Source organism: Stegostoma tigrinum, chromosome 29 (genome assembly GCF_030684315.1).
Source record: "Stegostoma tigrinum isolate sSteTig4 chromosome 29, sSteTig4.hap1, whole genome shotgun sequence".
Lineage (NCBI taxonomy): Eukaryota > Metazoa > Chordata > Chondrichthyes > Orectolobiformes > Stegostomatidae > Stegostoma > Stegostoma tigrinum.
Window position 1 is genome coordinate 18,422,383 of NC_081382.1, and position 24,336 is coordinate 18,446,718.

Genomic DNA, 24,336 nt, shown 5'->3' on the forward strand with positions numbered 1-24,336 from the left:
GACAGGGGTGGGGATGGAAAAATGTCTTGGGTGGTGGGGTCGGATTGTAGATGGCCACTCCACCTAACCTGCACATCTTTGGACTGTGGGCGGAAACCAGAGCACCTGGAGGAAACCCACACAGGCACGGGGAGGATGCGCAAACTCCACACGACAGCCACTCAAGGGAGGAACTGAACCCATGTGCTTGGCGCTATGAGGCAGCAGTGCGAATGACTGAGGCACTGTGCTGCCCATATTATTATAAAAGTATATAGCAAACCGTAGTCTAAAAGAATATCACATTATTGGTATCTTTGCTTTCACTTTAGTTCTGCAGGCAACTTGAAACAGGAAAAATTGTGGAAGATTTACAATTTAGGAGAACATTTAATTCAACTGCTGGCAAGAAAAAAAGTCCTCCATTAGGTGGTGCTGTTGCAGTAGATAAGCACAATTTTCACAAGCACCTCATCTCACTGTGACAAAATAATGTTAAAGCTAACTGCGTTCATTGTTATTAAACTGCAGATATTCCAGTAAAATTCAGACAAGGTTAGATGCTCGGCCTAACACAAATTAGGAAATAGCATTGAGGGATAGTTCATCTGTTCATTTTTGCAAAAACAAATCACTACATTGAGTGAATCATATCATAGAATTTCCAGAGTGTGGAAACAGGCCCTTCTGCCCAACAAGTCCACATTGCCCCTCAGAGGATCCCACCCAGACCCATCCCTCAATTTACCTAATTTACACATCCCTGAACACTATGGGCAATTCAGCATGGCCAGTCCACCTAGCCTGCACATCTTTTGGACTGTGGCAGGAAACGACACAGACACAGGGAGAACGTGCAGATTCCACACAGACAGTTGCCCGACGGTGGAATCAAACCTGGGTTCCTGGTGCCGTGGGGCAGAGGTGCTAACTGCTGAGCCATTTGAAGTTCCTGTAATTCCACTATCAATATTAATAAACTCCCCAGAGAGATTAATTTTAGATTAAACACTGTCAATCTGAGAATAAGTTATTGCCATTCAATGCCTCTGACACTGATAATTAGAGTTTCATTCCTTCAAGTTTAACTACCTGAATTTTTAAAAAAATGTTTTTAAAATTTTATTAAAATTCTCTCAAATCAATCCTCATTTCCCAACATTTATTTCTCATTCTGGATCGGATTTCAGCATTCTCACTTCAGATATTTCAAAACTGTTTCTGCTGATTGCTTCGAGGTAACCAATTATTTTCCTGATACTGGATTAGGTTCCATCTCCATTTCTTCCTTCTAGTGACCAGCTACACCAAACATCACAACAATTAAATGAGCAGAGACAAATCCGACCAACAGTAAACTTGGGCTATTGTCTCATGAAGGCTTGAGATGATCCACATCAGCCCCATTACACTTATGTATTACAAGTGAGTGATAGGCATGACCTCCATTTGGTCATGTGTGTTACTTAACAAGACCTGATTACACTTGGTCCTTTCAATATTCAGCAAAATGAGCCCTTGCCCAACAAAGGCAGAATGTATCATTTACAACTTAATTCTCCCAGCTGAGGTCTGAATCATAGCAGTTACTGATTTAACAATGGTATCAGGTTCAATTACGCAACCTTAGTTAAAATGTTTACCTTACCTATATGGACCTGCCTAGTAACAATGTCTGATTGCATAGGTAGGATGGGAGGTGCAGTGTGGGCTTTCAAATAGTACAATACAGACCAGATTTTCACACAAGGCTGTACTTCCACAGTGTATTGTGCTGCAAGTTGAGAGATTTAATATACATTAATAATCATTTAAGACATGTAGGTTTTGGTCTTTGTATCCAAAGGGATTTAATGATTAAAATGTCAGTACTTCAGGAGTCACCATTTTTTGAAACTGATGAGTTCCTGGTGTACTAATGGAAATTTATTTGCATTTGGAGGTTGTTTACTTAGGCCACTGATTTTTTTTAAAAAAGAGTATTAGCCTGCATTCAGACAGGAGGATCCAAAAATTATTTTTGCTCAGGGAAAACACACATAGTTGGAAACCTTTAGGTTTCCATTCACAGATGTCTTGGTTGAAGTTCGATGTAGGAGATGGTTTCTCTTGGAGAAATGAATTAGCTGAGAAAAGTTTGAAACTGGGTTCCCTCAATGTAAGCATTTGTGTTGTGCAAATTCCAGACCAGACGTGTTGAGTTAGAACGCAGAAGAGGTTATTCAAAACTGTGGAAGTCTCAGATAAAATTTGGAAATACTCAAGGAAGAGCCTATCAGACACTCAAACCTGGGAACTGAAAAAGTAGCAAAGTCAAACATAAAAGATGTGATAGAGAAGGGAATTCTTTCTAGGGTTCCTGTACTGTAAGAGATGCTATTTCAACAGGTGGAATATTTTAAATTTTAAATTTGAACTTCAAAATCTTTTGATTTGTATTGTTTGTGAATATTCTGGTTTATTATATTTATCTTTTCCTTTGGATCATAAACTTCTTTTTCATTCTAATCTAAAATAGATCTGCTGCTTTGACCTCTTGTATTTCAGTAAAAGATCACTTGGCTAAATTAAGAACAGAATAGGATCTAGCAAGCCAGATTTCAGTTTGGGATCTTACTTGTTCATTAACAACATTAGCTGGGATCAGAACCAGTATGGGTGTTTGGATCTTACAGATTGTGTGGTTCGAAGTTCACCAAGAGAGAAGATTAACTTTCAAACAGACAACCAGTCACCTTATGCGAGGAGCCAATCTGGTGCACCTTTGCTGCACATTGGCTCCAGGTGTGTGGATACTCTCACTTAAATCTGAGACCAAAGCTGAACAGACTTCTAGGTGTGAATAAATGCAACCTAATAGCTCTCAGCTATTTCACATCTTCTGAAATTTCAGGCTTTATTGATACAAACAAAAACTGAATTGTGCAATTCTCATTTTGTGTCTATCTGTGCTGCCACATGAACTTGCATTAATTCGGACTAGATGGAAATTTCACACCAGCGCTGGGAACCTGTTGGTCATTCACTAGCAAAATACGATACAAGTATTGGTTTAAGAGAGCATAATAATTTGATATGCCCTTCTGTAAGGTCATTTAAATGCGAAGTAAAGATACAAATAAATTCCTAATAGATCTACATCAGATTTGCATCAATGTTTTTCACAATTTATCCGTTGATAATCTCCAATGCCAAGGTACAGTGTAGACTCAACCAGATTGCCAAGCAACATTGTAACTTAATCTGAAGTACTAACCCGCTCCAGTCGACTTCATTTAATTGTGAAATTCCCTAATAACTGTCCATCTCTCTCAGCTTCCTTAAAATCCACCTCTTTGACAAAGATAAACTGCCTTTCTTAATCCCTCCATGTGGCTCTTCTGTCTGATAATTCTCCTGTGAAGCCTGATATTTGACTAAATCAAAGGTGTTAAACAAGTGCAAATTGTTATGCAGTTATTAATTCTGTCAGCTGTAGAAAATTGGCAGTGTTTCAAGCTGCAGGTGACTGAAATGTCAGAAAAGTGAAGTGCCTTCCAGGCACCTGCCAAACATGGAGGTGGTGGGCCAATCTGCAACAAAACACTCTCTTCCCCTAACCCCAATCCCAAAAGTAGCAGAGAAAGGAAAGAAATCCTTTACTGACAAGAAATAACAAAGGTGTAGTGCTGGACGAACACAGCAGGCAGAAATTTTCTGAAGGGTGCAGACCTGAAATGTCAGCTTTCCTGCTTGGCCTGCTGTGTTCATCCAGCGCTACACCTTGTTATCTCAGATTCTCCAGCATTGGCGGTTCCTACTATCTCCTTTACTTACAATCTGTGTGCTGGAACACCAACAAATGCATTGCCACAAATCCAATTGACCTAAACAATCTGTGGCTTATTATTCAAGCAGCTGTATCTGTATTTCTGATTGAATTCAATCTTAAATTTTTTTTACTGCAACACGTTTTTCACATCCTTTAGTGTATTTTGAGCACAAGATACCATTTACCTCTGAGACGATCTCATTGTTCCGCCCCATACCTTCGCTGCAGGAAAAATTTGCACTTATGCCAATAATCAATGATTAAACATTCAGTCATGCCTATATGTGAAACTGAAGCAAGTTCTTGGGTTAACCCTGCTGGTATGAACAAGCTGATTAGGGCAAAACAGTAACAGGAAATTGGTTAAACTTGCGTCATTTCAATTTGACACTTTTTAACCCCTTTTTGCACTTTTGATTCACAATATTGCTTTGAACTAGTTAATAACTTCTCACTTTAGGATTTAGCCTGCATTTTATTTTTGATTTGGTTGTCAATTTAACACCCTTTAACCCATTTTTTGCACTTTTCTGGAGTGGGGCTTGAACTTTAGATTCTCTGTTGCTATTGATATCACTTAGTGCAGCACTTAGTTGCTGCCTCAGGAACAGAAATTATATCATTGAATGCAAAGATCTCCACAAAGTTTACCTGATGGGATCTGCATTTAGATTAAGAGCCCAATGGTGTTACCACTATACTAATGTCACCTCTGAATATTTCAGATCAATATCAACAAGGCAATTTTATTTTCTAAAGTATCTTAAACCACATAATTTGGTCCAATGTATGTTTTGGTTGAGTCGATTTGTTAAGCTAGCAGTAAAATGTGTGTCATCAGTGGTCACTGGTTCTGTTTGAACATTGGTTACAGAATAAATCAGATTACTTCCAAGAGAAAGCAGACAGGAATCATGTGTGAAAACTACTCGCAGCGGTCAAAGCAGAACTTCATGAGTGCTATGCTCAAGCAATTACTTTAAGAATTGTTATGGTGTCTCTACCAGTGCTGGGATCACATTCGGGGGTGAGAGAACCCCCAAATCTAATTAGATGAGCAAAATTGAAAGGACAGTCAAGAAGAGTGAAGGAACTAATTGAAACATTACTAAAAGAAACCAGAAACAAAGATTGCAATCTGAACAGCAATGAACGTTAGAAGATGTTGGGAAAATAATTATGGGCATGTACAGTGACAGGAAGATAACTTTTAACTAAGTTCACACAAGTTCATGAAGAGAATATATGTTGGGAATTTTTGGATATCTACAGATTAGTTATGTCATCTCTGGCACATTTGCAAAATGTTCTTGCAGATTGTTTAGTAGTTTTAGAAGTACTTATGCAACGTTAGAATGTCATGCGCAGTTACCGTAATCTGATTTTCACCAACTGTACACAACTTCTGTTATCTCTCATTTATTTTCTTGCAGAGATGTCATGGTCAGGTCCAGGGAGAGGGGCAGAGAGAGCGAGCGAGCGAGAGAGCGAGTGAGAGTTGGGGGTAGAGAAAGGAGGAAGGTGGTGTGGGAGGGATGGGCGGGGCAGCAGAGGGGGAGGACTGAAAGCACACAAGTGGTGCCAAGTCATATGCTGAGGTCACGAAGGTTGAAGAGTTGCTCAGTGTGGGGTCTGATGGAGATACACAAGCAGTGAATATTTAAAGAAATGAGATGGGCAGGAAAGGGAAAAAGACTTTAGAAGAGTGATGGGCAAGAGTGCAGTGTGTCTCGATGAAGATAACCATAACAAAATAACCTGGTGAGAAAGCTGGCAAAATGTAGCATTAGTGTACTATAATCATTACAGTCAGTCCACTCAGTGCCTCAATGTTAAGATCAATGTTGCAATATCGAATTAAAGTCGTTAGCTCAGAGAATCAAATATTCATCCACCAGAAGACCAATGATGTCCACGTACCAGGAAGTACTTTAAACACCAGCAGGCATTGTTTGATATCCAGTTTGTAATGGATCTTCTCAGTATAACATTATTCCCCCAACAAGCAAAGCATAGTTTTAGTTTTGAATAAAATTTGCCAATGACAATACATTGAAAATCAGAAAGCTACACATTTTACCTTAGTAAATTAATGCACAGAAAGAGCTGACTTTAAGGTCATTTGTTTCCATCTTGTAACTAATTTGCTCAATGAAGTACAACTCTGACATCTCTTGCACATTCAAAATACCCCCAACATCACAACTACTCTGCCAGGTGCAGTGGAGCAAGAGGGAGAAGGATTGTGATAAATCTAATTTAATTCAAGTTCAGGATGTGTTTGACAAAAAACACAGGAGGACTGTTAATAAGATGGAAGAGTAGCAGCTATTGTACGAGCAAAGGGATCTGAAACCTCTTGTACATTAGCAACCAGAAGGCAGTCACAACTTAATACCATTTGAATTAGGAAGTCATTAACGTAGTAGGGGTGGGGGAGTGGTCACAGGTTCCATTCTTCGATCTCTGCCATAATCTACAGACTGTCAAAATAGTATCAAGAGGATAGGGTGAATAGCCAAGTTCTTTTTCTCAGGGTAGAGGAGTTCAAAACTAGAGGGCATAGGTTGAGATGAAAGAGGAGAAAGTTTAAAAAAGGGACCTTAGGGGCAACATCTTCAAGCAGAGGGTGGTGTGTACAAGGAGTGAGCTACCAGACGAAGTGGTAGAGGCTGGTACAATTACAACATTTAAAAAAGCATTCGGATGGGTATGTAAATAGAAAGGATTTAGAGGGATATGGGCGAACTGGCAGATGGGACTAGATTAATTTAGGATAGCTGGTCGGCAAGGACAAGTTGGACTGAAGGGTCTGTTTCTGTGCTGTACAATTCTAACACCAAGTAACTCAGATGTAAAGTCTTGTAATTAAAAACAAAGTGCTTGAGAAACTCAGCAGGTTTGGCAGCAACTATGAAGAGAGAAACGGAGATAACGTCTTGAATTCCAATATGACTCTTCCTCTGAACTGAAGGGGCTGGAAGAAAGTTAGTTTTGGTACTATCGGAGCAAGTGGAAGAAATAGAAATTTGTGTCCAGACCAAAAGGCAAAGCGATGATAATGGCAGTACAGGAACAATATACGTGAAAACTTGGAGTTATTAAAAGAAAATAGGCCAGCTTTGCTGAGGGCAAACCCATACAAGATGCAAAGATTGCAAAAATAATAGAGGGCAGCTCATGATCTGAAATTATTGAATATAAAACATTGAATCCTGCAGACTGTAAGTACACAAGTGGATACTGAGGTGCTTGCTCCTCTAGCCTACACTGGGCTTTGCTGGAACAGGCCAGTACTGATATATTAAGAACAAGTCAGGTGCTTTGAAATGACAAGCAGGATCACTTGCAGGCAAAGCAGAGGTGTTTCTGAAAGCAGTTTTCTGGCTTGGAGGAGGGAAAATGGCAAGTAGTACATCTCCTCCGATTGTACAGAAATGTGATATTTGGGTGGGAAAGGCTGCAGGAGATGTCAGCAGTGACAGACAAGTGGACCAGGGTGATGAGGAGGGAACAGTCCCTGTGGAAAGCTAATAAGGGAGGGAAGATGAGATTGGTAGTGGCATCTTGTGTTTGAAAGCAATAGTGAAAAAAAAACTAGTTAGATATACTCTTTGGAAGAACCGCTGATCAGTGGTAATGATTAGGTAGGGTGTGTAATGGAGATGTGTTGAGTCATGTGTATTAGTGCAAAATTCATGAACACTGTTTACAAGATGGTTGCACATTAAACAGAGCAAGTGGGGAATCTGAAACAGGTCACAACTCTGAACAAGAATGTAGCTAAGATTAAAAATGTGCAAAAATGTCATACAATTGTAGCAAAGGCTAAAATGATGTACACAGTTTTGACCATGAAATCTCCAACAGGAGGATGGAGAGATTTATTTTATATCTGCTGACTGCAACAGTCTATCCATGGTCCCGTATGCTTTTAGAATTTTATGCAGCAAGCATTTAAAAACAGGTTCTGCTCAATTATCTTTTATTTAAGGTAACAAGATTGTTCTAAATAGCTATACAAATCCCAAGCTAGAAAACAAAATAAATATTTGAAATGTAATTAAAAGGAGATTTGTAATTCAACACTGGATTTTTCCTCAAAAACAGAGGCTATCCTACAAGAACACCCCAATATTCCAATTCCAAACAATTCAAACCTCTACAGCCGCACCCTGTACACCCATTTATCCTGCCCACCTCTGACTTCCATAATTATAGAATACTTAATATTCTTGTTGTCTCTTATCACAAAATCTCCAGAGTCCGGAAACAGGCCACTTGGCCCATCAAATCTGTACTCACCCTCTTAAGAACACCCCACCCAGATCCAGTCCCCTGCACTATACCCATAACCCTGTATTTACCATGGCTAATCCACTTTGCAGACATCCCTGGATACTACAGCACAATTTAGCATGGTTAATTCACCTAAATTATACATATTTGGACTGTGAAAAGAAACCAGAATACCCAGCAGAAACCCACAGACATGTGAATATGCAAACTCCACACAGACACCCAAAGCTGGAACTGAACCCAGGTCCCTGGTAACACGAGCCAGCAGTACTAACCAGAGCCACCATGCACTGTGTAAATCATTCCAAAGGCCGGCCTTAACTTTATTACAATCGGCTCTTACTGCACTTAAATCTGGGGAATATCCATCTTGCAATTTACCATTGATAAAAAGCTACAAGACCAAGAACTGACAACCTTGGAATTCACAACCCCTGGATGTCTCCAAAACGCTGTGAACAACTCATGAAGAAAAAAAACATAGGAACACTAAAAGTGCTTTTTTCACGTTCTTTTGATATTCATTTGTTAATTTGAAAAATATTCAAGGTGAAGAAAAGGGACAGTAAAAAAAAAATTGATCTGAGCCATTAAGAGCTTTGCTATTGGTTTGGGAAAGATGTGTACACAAATATGCTAGGTATCCAATGGTAGGGATGAGAGAAAGGATAACTAGCACGCTTAATAAAATATCCAGTCAGGGTTGGCAACCCTAAAGATACACTTTACCTGGTCAGAGAGAGAAAGGAACAGGGGAATGAATGGGGAGAACCGCTTGAATGAAATAATGGCCAAGCAATTGTGATACTTTGTATTTGTGATCAAAAAGCCCATGACAGGAGCAGTGTGAAAAGTAAAAACTAAATAAAATATGAAACCACTTCAGTGAGAACACAGACGGGTGCTAGAGTTCTCATTTGTGTTAACCAGTGTGTAAAAACCTAGTAGCAGAAAAGTAAACAAGGACAGCTTGTAATTTGTTGGGAACTTCATCTTGAATAAACATATGCAATGAACCAAGACCAAGCCCTCAAACATAATACACGGTTGGCTTATCAAATTTAAAGAAAAACGGCTATGAAATGAACCGAACTCAATCAGTGCCACCAAATTTGTGTGTATATATAATATTGCAATTTAGCAGTCTCTGGATAGGAAACTAAAACAGTTTCTGACTTCAATTAGTCTCGCTCACAGAACAGAGCAGCAAGACTTCGATACTGACCCCAGTCTAAGTTCTTTTGCTTCAGCCAAGGTAGTTAACCTCCATTCTTGGGGGTCCACCTTCATCTTGCACTCGGCATTACTGACTCTCTTGTGGGGTAAGTGCCCACATGGAAGAGGATTTATCTTGTTAGCAGTAATTTTCCATTAGAATGTTCGACACTATCCCTTTATCAGTCCTCTGCAGTATATCTTTGCTGGTGATGCTTTCTGTCCATGCGATGACCAGGATCTTGCATAGAAAAGCATCCAACTTACAGAATTCCTGCATAATTCTGGCCCTTGACTTGCTGGCGCAAAGATTGTTGCTAGCAAGATTGAGAAATTTAACCAACTTCAAGACATCAACAGGAACATGGCTTTAAAAATGTGAGGAGCTAAGTAATTGAAAGAATTCTTATTGGAGGAAAGTGGAACCATGAAAGAAAATAACAAAGCAATGTAGTGATGCAACTTCAAAACACATTTTCATTTCACCAGATGAAAAGGAAACATATTTATACAAACTATTTTATTAAGACCCTTCCTCTTTGCGATACACAACCTTGAACCAATTTGCAGTGCAACTAGTTGATCTATCCATTGCCCGACTAAGATAGTTTTTATTTTACCTCAATTCCATTTCTTTCACCTCATTTTGATCTTTGAAGTGATTTTACATTGAATTGAATATTCTGACTTACATTTCTGTGTTTAAGTTTTGCACATCTCCAGTCAGGATTTTTCAGAATGTGTTTCAATGTGACAAACTTGCTGTTGCTAACCTATTTACACAGGTTCCAGATTACTTTTGAACAGCATTGTGTCGAAATGACAGGGGTGGTGATGGTTTAGTGGTATTATTACTGGACTGTTAACTCAGGGACCTAGATAATGTTCTGGGGAGCTGGGTGTGAATCCCATCACAGCAGACAGATATTTGAATTCAACAAATATCCAGAATTAAGAGTCTAATGATGACCATGCATCTATTGTCGATTGTTGGAAAAACCCCTCTAGTTCTGTAAGTTTCCTTCCCTAAAGGATTTATCATCCTTACCTGGTCTGGCCTACATGTGACTCCAGCCAGATCCACAAAAATGTGGTTGTCTCTTAACTGCAGTCTGGGCAATTAGGGATGGGCAATAAGTGCTGCCTGGCCAGTAATGCCCACATCCTGTGAATGAATGAAGAAAAAAAACATACTGCATCCTGTTCCTCCAATGGTCCACAGAACACCTGTGGCCAGGTACAAGCGTAATAAAAATATTCAATACTATTTGTTTATCACCAATGACAAAATTAGTACTGGGTGCTTTGCAACAACCCCCTTGGTTCTTGCTTCTCCAATTTGCTTTGGCATCACAAATTGAGGTCCACTGGTCAAATCACAAATATTATCCCATGTGACAAATTCATTCAGTCCTCATGTTGTCTCTACTTTCAGTATGATTGACTGTTCCTGGCTCTTCTGAGGTCGCCCTTCTGCAATTTTCTCTCCTGGTTCCTTGTACGACAGATATTACATAATTTCACCTCTGCCCCCAGACCTACATGGTCACCTCTGACATTGTTCAGGAATTCAACCCTGACCTTTTCTTTCCAAATCTGAGATTCAATTTGGAATCCAGTCCAGTTTCCACTCAAGTTAACTCTACTTTTGCCTTCAATTTACAGAAAGAAAACTACAATTGAAAATTGATTGAACTCAACTTTGCTAAAACTTGGTGTTAAAAATCAGTTAGCCTTGATATTATCAAACTGTGACTGCCAATGCAATTGGAAGATGCTGAATCTTCAGTTTTCTCTCCTACATTGGCTCGTTTACCACGACTGCTTTCTTCCACTCTGAAGTTTCTCATCACATCTTGGGTACAACTTCTTCATTCTTTTAGCTAGTCTGCTTATTGAACTGTTCACAAATCACTACTTTGACTCTGCAGCTTTTCAATATCTTTACACTCAAAGTTCTATTGACATAGCATGCTCACCCTCCTGAACTCGATTTTTCACGGTCACGTGCCAACCTACTGTAGTAATTGCCTTCAAACTTGTGGACCCTGTGTACATTCTCTACTCCCCTTTAAGGAGACTTGTTTGCCTCCTGATTTCTCTCCCCATCTACTATGCTCTTGGAAACACAGTCAAGTTTCCTCTGTTTTCACATCTCCCTTCATATTTTGAAAATTCCCTTCTTCAAATCATGAGGTTGTACAGTGTCTCAATTTCCTCGGTGCATTGCTTTCCTGAACATAAATCAATTGAAAATGTTTCCCTGGAAAACAAAGAACATTTTATAGAAATTTAAGCAATATTAGAAATAATCAGACATTATATTAAGATTGACAAGTCGCCAGGCCCGGATCAGATTTGTCCTCGGCTGCTTTGGGAAGCGAGAAATGCAATTGCTTCGCCACTTGCGAAGATCTTTGCATCCTCGCTCTCCACTGGAGTCGTACCTGAGGACTGGAGAGAGGCAAATGTAATTCCTCTCTTCAAGAAAGGAAATAGGGAAATCCCCGGCAATTATAGACCGGTAAGTCTCACGTCTGTCGTCTGCAAGGTGTTAGAAAGGATTCTGAGGGATAAGATTTATGACCATCTGGAAGAGCATGGCTTGATCAAATACAGTCAACACGGCTTTGTGAGGGGTAGGTCATGCCTTACAAACCTTATCGAGTTTTTTGAGGATGTGACTAGTAAGGTTGATGAGGGTCAAGCTGTGGATGTGGTGTATATGGACTTCAGTAAGGCATTTGATAAGGTTCCCCATGGAAGGCTCATTCAGAAGGTCAGGAGGAATGGGATACAGGGGAACTTAGCTGCTTGGATACAGAATTGGCTGGCCAACAGAAGACAGCGAGTGGTAGTAGAAGGAAAATATTCTGCCTGGAAGTCAGTGGTGAGTGGAGTTCCACAGGGCTCTGTCCTTGGGCCTCTACTGTTTGTAATTTTTATTAATGACTTGGACGAGGGAATTGAAGGATGGGTCAGCAAGTTTGCAGACGACACAAAGGTCGGAGGTGTCGTTGACAGTGTAGAGGGCTGTTGTAGGCTGCAGCGGGACATTGACAGGATGCAGAGATGGGCTGAGAGGTGGCAGATGGAGTTCAACCTGGATAAATGCGAGGTGATGCATTTTGGAAGGTCGAATTTGAAAGCTGAGTACAGGATTAAGGATAGGATTCTTGGCAGAGTGGAGGAACAGAGGGATCTTGGTGTGCAGATACATAGATCCCTTAAAATGGCCACCCAAGTGGACAGGGTTGTTAAGAAAGCATATGGTGTTTTGGCTTTCATTAACAGGGGGATTGAGTTTAAGAGTCGTGAGATCTTGTTGCAGCTCTATAAAACTTTGGTTAGACCGCACTTGGAATACTGCGTCCAGTTCTGGGCGCCCTATTATAGGAAAGATGTGGATGCTTTGGAGAGGGTTCAGAGGAGGTTTACCAGGATGCTGCCTGGACTGGAGGGCTTATCTTATGAAGAGAGGTTGACTGAGCTCGGTCTCTTTTCATTGGAGAAAAGGAGGAGGAGAGGGGACCTAATTGAGGTATACAAGATAATGAGAGGCATAGATAGAGTCGATAGCCAGAGACTATTTCCCAGGGCAGAAATGGCTAGCACGAGGGGTCATAGTTTTAAGCTGGTTGGTGGAAAGTATAGAGGGGATGTCAGAGGCAGGTTCTTTACGCAGAGAGTTGTGAGAGCATGGAATGCGTTGCCAGCAGCAGTTGTGGAAGCAAGGTCATTGGGGTCATTTAAGAGACTGCTGGACATGCATATGGTCACAGAAATTTGAGGGTGCATCCATGAGGATCAATGGTCGGCACAACATTGTGGGCTGAAGGGCCTGTTCTGTGCTGTACTGTTCTATGTTCTATGTTCTATGTTCTATATTTACAAATGCATACACCCAAAACTAGCAGGGCAAGGATGTGACTAAACAAAAGACAGTTTGAATCAACAACCAAGCAAATAATGGAACAATGTTCAAATTTTCCCCACATAGGTTCTTGGTTTTTATCTTGGTAATAACAAAGAATGAAAGCCTGCCAGGTGCTTTCGAAGTATACAAAGCAATTTGCTTTCAAGACAGAAAACAATATTTTCTGATAGTTCCATCTACTTCAGGCTGTGGATGTCAAAGCACCATACAGAGCATTAACATTCTAAGTCTTTTCGCTTCAAGTTGCTTTAGTATAATGCACAAACAAGGAACAAAATTGAAAATTTTAGCCAAATTTACAAATAGATCTTGGAGAACACAAGATAAATTGCACACTGAAACAAGGATAATGCTCCAAGGAGAAACTAAACTATACACTAATTCAAGAATTTAGGATTGCTATATTAGATTTGTCAAATAATAGAAATTTTAAAAATTAGTTGAAATGAGAATAGGAGTTACTCGCTAAAAGCTATCAATGGATTTGACACACAAAATAGAATTTAGTGATGTTTCTGTGCGAAAGAACTCAAAAGGAAACATTTCCCAGCATTAATCAAATGTCAAAAATATTGAAGTGAGAAAACTAACATGCATGTCTTCATGTACAATCGGTCATTTATAAAAATATAAAACATACATATAAAAACTCTAAGTACCAAATTCCTAAATTCTCTGCCGTTGGAATTAAAACTTAGGCCAAGAGAATGGTGAAGCCTCTTTACTCCTGAGTTTAGATAGAGTGGGAAACTCTAACCTAATTCCAAGAAAATACAGCAAACGACATGACCCACTATCACTCGTATCCTTACATACAGACAAGGAAGGACACCACTTTGATTGGGACAACACATCCATCCTAGGACAAGCCAGCCAAACAAAGACATGCACGAGAATTCCTAGAAGCATGGCATTTCAACCGCAACTCCAATCAACAAACACATTGGCTCCAAATCAATCTACCATCCCCTGAGAAAAAGAACAGGAAATGACATCACCAACACAGGAGGTGACATCACCAACCCAAGGAAACCTAACCAGATAAATAGAAAGCAGGGCATAACACCAGCGCTTCGTCAGAGGCTCACTGATGATGTTACCTAGAATGGTGATGAAACATCTGAAAACAAACCTTCCAGCTCAGCGAGCAAACTCACATCCAGAACCTCAACCTGAGCTACAAATCTTCAAAACTCGCTAGAATACAGCAAAACCCATGCTTACTTCAAAAGCTTTGAGGTAAATTGAAAATAGTGCATTGCATCTACCTGGGTTATTGTTACTGCAATCAAAGACTGTGTACTTGTCGAGGGACATTACAACTGTACTACTGCATTATAAAGCTGTAAGACAAGCTCAAGCTCCAAATGATTTATTCGCATGTATAGCAAACTTTTTTATTAATCGTCATCAATGGGACCAGGAGAGGGCCAGATGATCAAATACTCCAGGTAATCAAGAGGTTCACATAATCAACATAAGAATGTAATGTAGAGATACACACACCATTATATCTTATTTACAAGATAAAGAAGAAATAATAATGAAACTTTGCCTTAAATAAAAATTACCAGCAGAAGGCTCTCTCACGCGAACTCAATTGACCAAGTGGTCATTGCGGAAATGATAGTTGAAGAGAAATTGATGCAAAATTTAATTAGCTGTTGATATTTTGTGTGGCCATTCAATTTAAACAAGTGCATTTATATTGAAGTAAATTGAAAAATGATAGAATAACAAAGCGTGTTTCTTGATATAATTATGTCAGTTCACTAAAATTCCCAATACATCAAAGTTTGCTGTCCTGGGACATCTGAACTCAGATTGTGTTACAGGTCTGTTTAATTTCATTATGCTGCAAAGCCTACTATCATTCTATTTGGGATTGAATACTCATACAGATAATTACCTGGTAAAAGTTTGTCAGCAACAAGTTAAATATTTGAGCAAATAAAATTAAATGAAACTTTTGAGAAGTAATTCTGTTCAGTTTACTTCTAGTGTTAAATTTTGGTGCGGTAAACTTTAACGAACAGATTATAAAACAAGGTTTTACAACAGCATTATCATTCTTTAGAATGCTGAAACATATACCTTCTTTCTATATGAAAGAAACTCAAATATAGGGGAAATAACCAGAGCCAGCATTAAGAACCAAAATGTTAGTTTTGACTTCTGAACATTCCAGTGCTTTTAATCTAAGTACCAACACTTCTTCCTCTACACAAAATTGCACAAACACCACAATATTTCTTTGGAAGAAAATTTTATTAATATGGTGCTTGACTATTCCATTTACATTTTCAAATAATTACATTAAAATCTGAAACAATAAGGTGCAATAAATCAAAGTTTATAACAAAAATATTCGAGAAAATAACGAATACATTCTATGAAATATTCAGAAGGAAAAGCAACTTCTACATGAAAAATGTGAAAGTAGTCATAAAGCTACAAACCAATAACTTACATTTGTATTGTTTAAAACCAGTTTCTGTCTAAATGCAGCACGACAGTTATACATGTTTAATGCAACTGAACATTTGAAATCCACACAGTTGGAAAGGTTAATTCTCAATATTTGTTTTCAAAACAAATAGTATTAAGTATGTAAGAGTACTGAGGGAATTATTATATTTTCCAAACAAAATCAAGTCCCTCCAGTTGCCGGTCCACCTCTTAATACAGTGATTCATGAATTCTAAAAAAAATAAAATTCTTGGTTATCATAGGGTACAGAAAGGAAGTGGAGAAAAATCTAAAAATTTATTGGGGTATCTGATGTAAAAACGCTTTAGCAGCAAACTTTAAAATGCAAGTAACAATTCAGTTCAGATCTCTACACTTTGCATGCGCAAAGTATACACAGACAATACTTTCACTTTAAAAGACAAATATTGAAAAAGCACTTGCATATCAAGACTAAATGAAGTAATCAAGATGCCTTTTGATAAGAAATTTGCGATTAAAAATCCGAAATCCTCAACGTAAGTACCTTAAAAAGAACTAATCACAAAGCACAGAAAAACATAGGCAATGTAATTCTATACAAACCAGAGCACGTTAAACAGTTTCAAAAATATAATTTTTGGTACTTTACTGATTCACACCAATACTGAGAAGCAATTTTCTGTTGTAGATGATTGTTTATCAGGATAATTGCCAATCAAAATACTGGCATTGTTGATGGAGGCACGAACATTTTTGGCATAACATTTGCTTTCTATTTTCAAGAAAATGCACTTTTCCAAGAGCAACTATTTCAAAACCTAGATTCAGTACTAACCCTAACTTCAGAAAAGGCAAATGCTTGTTTATTTTAGCCAGGAACATATCACAGGCTTAGTTAATCACCACATTTGCTTTAAATGGAATAGTGAAGTAAAACAATTGCATGATTTAAGAAATTTTTAAGTAGAATCAGACTACATTATATTGATAAGGCAAGAAAACTTCCTCCAGTGCATAAGACAATAATTAATAAGACCTAATTAAACAAGTTTAAAATTAGTGATTGAGGGCTCTCAAAGTTAATATCATAATAGGAGTGAACATACTGGGCAAAGCATAAATTTGCTAGTTTTAACAATGTCAAAAATACAGAATGAGATGAGGACATTTTGATAAGTTGTACATTAGAATCCTTATTAATTTGTAGTCCTTAATGAGGCAGCATAAGCATGAGGGGAATGCTCCAGTTAAAGTGAAATATTAACTTCTAGCATCCCAAATTCTACAAAAAGGCACACAATATCAGTAACAGGTTACAACTTTAAACAATTCTCAGATACTGGACTGCAGTAAAACAGTTTGGAGTTACAGAATTCAACTTTCTCCTTTTTAAATGGCTGGTGCCAATTTCAACAATTCTTTAGCACCACGATGCTCTATGTGCAAACAACGAGTCTCAGACTTTTAACTGTGAAATTCATCATCTGCACAGTTACTTCATTCCCATCCTTCAAGTAGGATATTATTTCCAATTTAAGATATCAAGGGAGCTGGCAAGCTGAAGACAATGGAATGAATGCACACATCACCCTGTAGTTGAAGATCAATCCAAAAAGGGAAAACAGCATTTATACAATTAAAAACAGATTTTCCACTTCAGAACCAGAGCACAATAGCTATCCAGGACGGAACGCCCAATTGCAAGTGGGCACACAGAATTGTTTTATTTCAATGGATGGAAAAGAATGATAAGCTGCGAGAAAGCCCCTGCCTTGCTAAGATCTTATTCTGACCCTGAAAAGAATCTATTCTTTCATACTACAGAATCATCTCAACTTCATTTGCTGCAATGTATTCTGGACAATATTTTTAAATCCAGTTGAGCATACTTCATTATTTTGAAGATATTTCAGAAAACATGGTACTGCAGATTAGTTGAAATTTTCAAGGTTCAATAATGGCTAGATTGAATGTTACATAAGGAAAGGTCTAAGCACTAACATATTTAAACAATTTTGGTCTTTAGAGATAAATGTATTTCAATTTAAAATGACAAAGTCTTCACTCCAAGTTAGCTATATTTAGTAATGTGACTCATTTATCCTTCCTCGAGCCTTTTCAAACTTACGCCTAGACATCTTATTCATTATAGCAAGCAAAAAACCATTTTGTTCCTACAGCTAGTCAAGAACAGGGCAAGTGGAATTCTGCATATTTCATTTTTCTATAGTTTACACTAAGATATTCAAGCCCTGAGTTTTTCTAACAAAATATGCATTAAAAACACTAACCCTACTGTTTTGCAATTCTATTAGATCAGCTGAGCATAAAAGTTACCACCAGGCAACTATTGCTCTATCACAAATATAAAAAGAAAACACAACAACTGCATCCATTAAGTGGCCAATGACATTAGTTCATTAGATTCATAACAACAGAGGAGAAACAATCCTCACTTTACTTCTTCACAAGTCTCTCACCATGTGCACCTCCCTGGTCAGGTTCAGCCACGCTGACATTCATTCAAGCATCAGCCAGTGCTGCTGGATATCTCGATGGTAGAAAGTACATAAGACTTTATTGCATAATCCACAGCCAATATTTTTCCTTTTTTATGGGACACAGGCTAGCGAGCTTTTGCTCTAAACCACTTGAGAACTCAAATGCAGAACACAAACATATATCCAGTTACTTCATGATGCAGTGCACTAGAACACTACATATTTGTTCGAATAATGCCCAAAGTTATGTCTGCTGTTCTAAATCAGACTGTGATGCTCACATTAGTGCAATACACAAAATGTGCTTAATAATTCACAAATTAGCAGTGAGCAGGCATTTTGTGAAATACCGTCCAAATCTTGAAGTAATGTTTAAAAAACTGATTTTTAGAACTTGAAAGAACTTCACTAAAATGTTGAAACCATTGTTAATATACTGAAGGCTTTCACTGTATATACACACAATAGGTATCACTCCGGGGATGCAGAATCAGTGGGTGAAAATTGTTCTACAGATTTCAGTAATTTCCACAGAATTCAAAATGCTGTGCAAATTTTTAAGCAACCCCTGAAACAAATGTCTTTAGTCAGCTTGTGCACTGTGTAAGACTATTTTTCTTTACAAATTGTAACTTATACATACATACAATGGGACCAAATATTTGAAATAACATGGTCAAGGGGGTTGGAAATCATGGGCGGCACAGCAAATAAGAAAAAAACTCTCATGATTCCCTTTATTCCTATACTGTCCATATAAAATATAAGCAAATTAATTTAAGTTGAAGTTTTGTTCCAGCCTCACTATCTTTTGAAATGAAAATATACTTCAATGAATAAACTTGTTCCCATAATAAAATTAAAATTCCACATGAATAGCAGCAGTACATCAGCTAGCTTGACCTCTAGCATCAAGTGTCATTTGGACATCAATAAAAAGCAGTGTTGATGAATTTTGCCTTTTTAGAGAAAGAACCCAGTGATGCTGTTTAACTTGAATTAAGCTAAAAGGGCAACATGGTGGTGGACAAATAAATTTTTCAGATTCAGTTCATCACGCTAATTCAATCCACTGTTGCTGCAAAACAAGGGTGCGTTGGAAACTTCTAAAAGGCTTAACAGTCAAGTTTCCTCCTGTGCCTATTCCACATTCAATCCCTCATAAACCAAAATGCTTTTGTAAACAAGTTATCCCGAGTACAGGTGGAAGTTCCTGCTCATAGCAAGAGAAGCAGCCTGCTGCCAGTACTTCTGGCAGCATTGCAGCATTAGGCTCATCAAGAATTTTGATAGGAACTGCATCCATTTTGAGTTTATGCAAAACCAGACTTCATAAATTAATTTGAAGCATTTGTTGCTGGGATTCTCAGCCTTGTGTACTTTTTTTCAATATTTAATACTTTCGACCACTGTAGTTCCAGAGAAACCATCAACTTTCACTGTAAAATCCAAACTGTATCATTCAAATATCATCCCATACTAAACCTGTGCTTATGGAGGTTAAACAAAGTCATTCAGCACCTCTTTAAACGCTGCACATAAAGCTCTAATCCTGAATGTTATCAAATACAGTAGTAGAAAACTGCATTATGTTAAGTCATCATTTTAGTGAGTGGTTGGCTTTGACTTGATTTTAATAAGGCTCAAGTTGTAATTGTGAAATAATCATACAGGATTTTGAACTAGTCATTTTCATGTGCTAGCTTAAAGAGTATGCCACAGTTTTCCAAAACATACTAACATTATAAATACTGTATATACAGACAACTCTCTCATGAAACAAATAAGAAAGGTGTGCAACTCAACACTTCAAAGTAAAAGGATTGCTAAACTGATCTGGTTAGTAGCAGTTCTTTAAAAAGGGTCAGCATACTCAAATTTGGCCGTCAAGCCTGTAATCTACGTAACCAATACACAAATAAGTACAAAATGTACTGAAGTAGGCTCAAGCTAGATTACAAATGAGTCTGATATTCTACTATAGAAAGACTACTTGTAATGGAACTTCTTTTTCTACTTGAACAACCATTGAGTATCCTTGCACCTTGGTTCTTAAGGCTCAGAAGTACCTTAAAGCTTCCAGCTTGCTCCACAGAAACTAGACTTATTTCAGAAAGTCTTTCACAATTCACAGTTATAAGATGGAGCTGTTTAACAAGAGTAAATATGTATTTATTATTTATATACACAGCTGGAAGCATTTAACATTGATATCTATATCCTTCGATACTCAGTGTCCCAAAAGCAAGGATCAATAAGAAAAGAGAAGACAGATTAAGACAGTCCAGTTTGGGCTTAGTAAATAGGCAGTTTGTGTAGAGCATTCCAAGCTGTAGAAGTATCTGTGGTCCTTGATAATGCATTTTGATAATGAATTTTCAGTTTCTTCAATATCAGAACACATTTGCAGGCTGGGTGTAAAGTTTTTGTTTTCCAGTAAAACATAATTAAAAGGCATTTCAGTACACGAACAGTACTAACTCTTGATAGTCTGCAGCATGTTACTGTCCTGTGCTCATGCTAGAGTTAGCACTGCTGCAACTCTCTTCATATGTTGGGGGAGGATCTATTAAAAGACAAAAAGACAAATCACATTGTGCAAACAGCAGGTATGTTTTTGTTTAGCAAGACTCTTTCTTGCAAATCATTAGAAACCTTGAAAATAAAATAACAATGTTGAAATAGGACATCTATAACCAGGAGTTGCATTTACTTCTAAGATATTGCTACTAGTTTAAATATAAAGGAAAATAGAAATAATCTTGAACAAGCTCTACACTTCAGAACTATCAATAAAAACAGAAAACCTACCATATGGATAGCCCCATGAACTATATTCAGGAGGTAAAATCAGAGGATTTTCACTAAGATCTGCAACAACAGGTCCATCTGCATAGTAAGGGACTGTAGCACCAGTTGAAATGCAAAGCATGGGACCAGGAAGCTGCTCACAAGTATTGCTTTCAAAGCCAGATGCTTGGCTACAGGTATGAGGTGATAATGTCTGCTGCTGAGAGTGGCTTTTGGTTGGAAGAATTATACTGTCCATGGGCTGATAGCCAGTAGCCCCAATATCTTCAGCTGGAGGAGCTGTGGGGATCACGGTGGGTTCAGCAAGTTGAGATTGCCTGGATGGTGTCAGTGGTGGACTGTTCACAGCAATATTCCCAATATAGATCGGTAAGCTGACCAAAACCTCTGGCGATCGGATAGAAACCTGTTAAAACACAAAAAAGTGTTCTTACTTTACTTCAGATTTTCACAAATCGTTGAAAGTGTGAAAATCTTTTTGTATAATATTGTAATTCTAAAAGTAGGTATGCATCTAAATTCTAAAAGAGCCTCAGGAAGCAACATACCACTTCCTGGTGTAAAACTAAGTTAGAGGTAATAAAACACTACAGTTATTTTCAGAGACAACACAGTGGAGATGGAGGAACACAGCACGCCAGGCAGCAGAGGAGCTGGAAAGTTGACCTTCGGGTCAGGACTCTTCTTCAGAAATGGGGAGGGGGAGGAAGGGAGCTCAAAAATAAATAGAGAGAGAGGGGAGGGTAGGGGCTGGGGAACATTGGAGAGAGAGAGATAGGTGAGTACAAGTAGGCAGTTGGGGGTGGGGGGGGGGGGGGGGGGAGAGATTGGTCAGTGGGATGGGTGGGGTAGATGGCTGGGAGAGAAGATGGACAGGTTGTGCCAGGTCAAGGAGATAGGAACAAGACCGAGGGGTGGACATGGAATGAGGCAGGAGTGGGCAGATTTTTAAAACAGGTGAATTCTATATTAAGACCATCGAGCTGTAGGCTCCCAAGGCAGAATGAGGTGTTGCTCCTCCAGTTTGTGCGTGGTGTTGTTGTGGCACTGGAGGCGGCTCAGGCTGGACACATTACCCAAGGAGTGGAGTTAAAATGGCAACTGGAAGGTGCTGTCATTTATCATGACCAGCATGCAAATGTTCTACGAAACGGTCCGAGTCGACGGTTGGTCTCACCAATGTACAGGAGACCACACCGGGAGCAATGGATGCAGTAGACCAAGTTGGAGGATGTACAGACGAACACCCCTGTCGTCAAGTAGGAAAGGTTTGCTTTAGGCTTTGGATGGAGGGGAGGGTGGAGGTGTACAGGTAGGCATAGTACTACCTGTGGTTGCAAGGAAAGGTGCCAGGTGTGGTGCGGTTAGTGGGGAGTGGGGAACGTGCAACCGACAAGGGAGTTGAGGATTGAACAGTCCCTATGAAAGGCAGATAGGGGTGGGGAGGGAAATATCTCTTTGGTCATGGGGTTGGATTGTAGATGGAGGAAGTGCTGGAGAATGATACGCTGGAGGCTGATATAAACTACTGAACAAGGCATACTAAGCAATGTTGTCTCGCTCAAGTCAATCATGTGAGACAAGTCAGGATTTCCCATATGTAATTACTCACTTCATCATACATAAGCAGTCGTTAGTTTTCATACAACTATTTATTGAATGTTTTATGGCACCAGTGACGCAAAGTTGGAGGATAAGCTGTTTAGGGGTGGGGAATCAAGTTTACATCAGTCTAGGAGACTGAATGGTACTAGATCAGAAGGATAGGCAAGTGATTAATTTCGATACAAGAGGACTTAGAAGGGATAGTTAATATCTTCTGACAGGACAAGTGTCAGCACTTAGGAAACAGCTGGTCAATGCGCAGGATGAGTAACATTGTTAATCAGGAAGAAAGTAATATTAAGAAAAACAACGTACGTTGGTTTTAAAATTCTTCTCCATGATCCCTATTAAAGCCTACAAGATGCTGTATTCCCCTAACTTTGGTTTCTTTTGCTGTCCTCCTCTCTCTCACTTTAGACAAGATAGCCTTGTCTTCAGCTATCTAGACTAGAAGCGCAAATTTCCTCCCCAAAACTGTGCTTCTTTCCTTCTCTTCCGCAAGACACAGTTTAAACACTTACTTTGTCTGTCCACTTGCATGATGTCAATTTTGTCTGCTTAATTCTCATGAATTGCAATGAGATGTTTTACTACATTAAAAGGTGTCATGTAAATACCAATTTTTCTAGAGGGCCAAGGCTCAAACCTACCATAAGTTATAATATTGTGTTTCAGTAACTATTGCCAAAGCCAACAAATAAGTGTTTAAACAGTGTTTTGTTTGGAGGCACAGAGGAAAAAAGGTAGCCAAATTCCTGTTTTTTTTAAAAAAAATTCATTCATTCATTGTGTGGGCTGTGGGCATCACTTCTGTTGCATTTATTGCCCAACCCTAGTTGCCCTTGAGAAGGTAGTGATGAGATGCCTTTATGAACTGCTACAGTCCACCTGACATGGGTTGACCCACAGTGCCATTTAGGGAGGGAGTTCCAGGATTTTGACTCAGCAACAATGAAGGAACGTCAATATATTTCCAAGTCAGGACGGCGAGTGGCTTGGTGGGGAACTCGTAGGTGATGGTATTCTTTTTCTAATTTACAGATACTTAATTTTCATTCTCACCTGAATAAAATAATCTATTTGTATTAAGTTGCAACCATGTAGAGATGACTGAGGCAAGGCTGGTACGATGATCTGCTCCTTCCATTCAGCATGTTTCCACGATTTTACCCCAGACCCTTCAACTTCTGCAATTGTCCGTAAGTCGTAGATTAACCGCTTAGATTTATAGGTAACTTTCTGTAACAAAATGTCAAAAGTGTTCTGAAAACTTGAACTTCCAGTTGATAGCTAAAAGGGTGACAAATTTTCACATTTTCAGCCTTTAAATGTAACCACAGGCCAAAGCAGTACTGTGTTATTACAGAGGTAACTTGTACTCCCAACCAAAGATCAGAAATTTTTCTTCGACTTTTAACAAACCAGAAACTCACATCTACAGTGTCCTTTAAGTAGTGTCTCAAAATTTTCCTGGATCCACTCTAAGGTGATTCTCAACTCCAGAAGGTTTACCTCTGTCCCTTTTGTTTCACAGCCTGTTAACTTGTAATTGCAAAATCGTCCTTAAAGAGGGCTTTCCTGGCTATTCTCCCTTCAACACAAGTTAAATGCATCTTCCAGTCTCAACTGAAGTCCTCACAAACATTGCCCTTTGAATCCAAACTGCCACACACTCTTGCTCCATCACCTGTAGAATTTTTATTTCTAGCTGCTCTCTAAATATGGCC

General features: G+C 38.8%; 1 protein-coding gene across 1 annotated transcript in view; it reads right to left on the reverse strand.

Annotated features, from left to right (window-relative positions):
- Positions 1 to 15,537: 15,537 nt before the first annotated feature.
- The window catches only part of arrdc1b (arrestin domain containing 1b), a 49,168-nt gene continuing 40,369 nt past the window's right edge, over positions 15,538 to 24,336 (reverse strand). The window contains exons 6-8 of the mRNA XM_048559023.2: positions 23,672 to 23,848; positions 21,005 to 21,410; positions 15,538 to 20,759 (exon numbers count right to left, since the gene is read on the reverse strand). Of these exons, the coding sequence (XP_048414980.1) occupies positions 20,695 to 20,759; positions 21,005 to 21,410; positions 23,672 to 23,848 (648 nt within the window). The 3' untranslated portion in view covers positions 15,538 to 20,694. The remainder of the gene's footprint in view (positions 20,760 to 21,004; positions 21,411 to 23,671; positions 23,849 to 24,336) is intronic.